General features: G+C 62.4%; 1 protein-coding gene across 1 annotated transcript; it reads left to right on the forward strand.

Moving 5' to 3' along the window:
- Positions 1–79: 79 nt before the first annotated feature.
- Positions 80–1,878, forward strand: Rmi2 (RecQ mediated genome instability 2). Its single transcript, XM_048797763.1, has 2 exons — positions 80–498; positions 1,147–1,878. Exons 1-2 carry the CDS (start codon positions 210–212, stop codon positions 1,326–1,328), a joined length of 471 nt encoding a protein of 156 aa, XP_048653720.1. The 5' UTR covers positions 80–209; the 3' UTR covers positions 1,329–1,878.
- Positions 1,879–2,093: the final 215 nt, after the last annotated feature.

The raw sequence follows: 2,093 nt of genomic DNA on the forward strand, positions 1-2,093 counted from the left end.
TCCGCGTCCTCCCGCCCCTTCACTCCCGTGTTGGGGGCGGTTACTCGGCGGACGCCTGCGCACTCCTGCTGGCGCGAGGGCGGCCCGGCCCGCGACCCCGCCTCCCGAGGCTGCCCAGGGGTCGGCCTCGCCGGCGTGCTCCTGATTGGTGGCCTCGGGCCAGGTCTCGCTGTCGATCAAAGTTGGCGGGAAAGCGGCCGCGGCGCGGAATGGCGGCGGCTGCGGACTCGGGCCGCAGCCCGGGGGCCGTGCGGCTGCCGACGTCGCCGCCGTTCAAGGTGCTGGCGGAGCAGCTGCGGCGCGACGCGGAGGGCGGGCCCGGCGCCTGGCGGCTGTCCCGGGCGGCGGGCCGCAGGCCGCTGGAGCTGGCGGCCGTGTGGATGCAGGGCACCGTGGTGGCGGCGGGCGGCGACGGGGCGCGGCTGCGGGACCCGAGCGGGGCCTTCTCGGTGCGCGGCCTGGAGCGGGTGCCGCGCGGACGGCCCTGCCTCGTCCCAGGTAACCCGGCGCCCGCGGCCTGCCTTGTCCCTTTGGTCACCCGTCTTCCCGAGCCGTCCCCAGTCCCGCCTCCCCCGAGCTTTTCCGTTTTCTCTGAAATGGGGTCTGGCTGTGTTGTCCAGGCTGGCCTCAAACTCCGCGGCTCCAGCGAGCCTCCGGCCGCAGCCTCCCCGGAGCGGTGCTGGGAGTGGGGCCAGGTCTTTCACGTGCTGGGCGAGCGCACTGCCCCTGAGCTGCCCGGCGGCCCTCCTCCTGGGTTCCCTGGGGAAGGACCCCTGGCTGCTGTATTTGTCACCAGCTGCCTCCTCACCGGTGACTTCACTTCTTCCCCCACCAAGCCTTGGGAGATGCTGTCCTAGGAAATGCCTGCCTTCTTCCCAGATGTTGGAGTTCAGACCTGAGCTGGCATCAGACTCACCGCACCTTGGGGCATCTGAAAGCCCAGGGGGCTGTCCCTGCCCCAGGGTGTCAGGAAGTCCAGGAGGGACTGGAATGTGCATTTCTGACCAGCTCCCAGGAAGTGCCATGCCACTGGCTAGGGCCGTCGTTGAGATAAGGCAGGCTTGAGCTCTGTGGTTCTGACAGCTCGCCCTTAGCATCTGGCCCAGTGCCTGACTCGTGGGTGCTCCAAGAACCCCTTGTTTATAGGTGACAGGCACGGGCACCCAGGATCTCATCTCACTCCTTTGCTGGGAAGTCAGCTAACCCTCGGACGCGGGGCCGTTCAAGGGCTGGCTGCGATGGAGACCAGGTATATAAGGCCTGCCGGGGAGACAGCCCGGGAGCACGTTTCCCGGAAGATCCTCGATCCTGGTGGAGCTACCATGTGATCTTGGAAGGCTTGTGTGGGGGGGTGTGTAAGGTCTCAATGTTGGCAGTTTGAACACAGTCGGCCTCTCTCTGTGGCTCCTGCCCCTGTGAAATCGGGCTGCGGGTCTCCATCTCTGGCCCTTCCTGCTTGCCCAGTCTTGCTTTCTAGCTCAGGGCAGGATGGGGCAGTGGTCGGCCTGCGCTGCTCAGGGTCTGACGAGTTGGGCTGAATTCCTAGCCACATTCTTCCCCTCTGAGAAGGCTTTTGCTCTTTCTGGACTTTTTCACCCTCTGTGAAAAGGAGCTAGTCATTCCTTCCTGCTCTGTGGATTCAGTAGGTGGACATGACCTTAGCTCAGCTCCCGCACACACACGTGGTGGGGTGGAATGTTGACTCAGTGTGCTCTTGGCCGCAGCCTTAGTCTAGCCCGGGATTGGCAGACCACAGGCTGATGCCTCTTTTCATAGGACCTGTGAACTTACAGCTTTGTTTTCTATTTTTATTTATCTTTTTTTTTACTTTTAAAAAAATTTTATAGTTGTAGATGGACAGCATGCCCTTATTTATTTTTGTCTGAGGTGCTGAGGATCAAACCCAGTGCCTCACAAGTGGCAAGTGCTCTGCCACTGAGCCACAGCCCAGCCCTGTCTTTTTACTTTTGAGATGGGCTCTTGCTGTTTTGCTCAGGCCAGTCTTGAACTCTTGGATTTGAGGGACCCTCCTGCCTCAGCCTCCCGAGTGTTAAGACTGCAGGCGCACGCCACCATGCTGGTTTGGTTTTTAC

Source organism: Marmota marmota, unplaced genomic scaffold (assembly GCF_001458135.2).
Source record: "Marmota marmota marmota unplaced genomic scaffold, marMar, whole genome shotgun sequence".
Taxonomy (NCBI): Eukaryota; Metazoa; Chordata; class Mammalia; order Rodentia; family Sciuridae; genus Marmota; species Marmota marmota.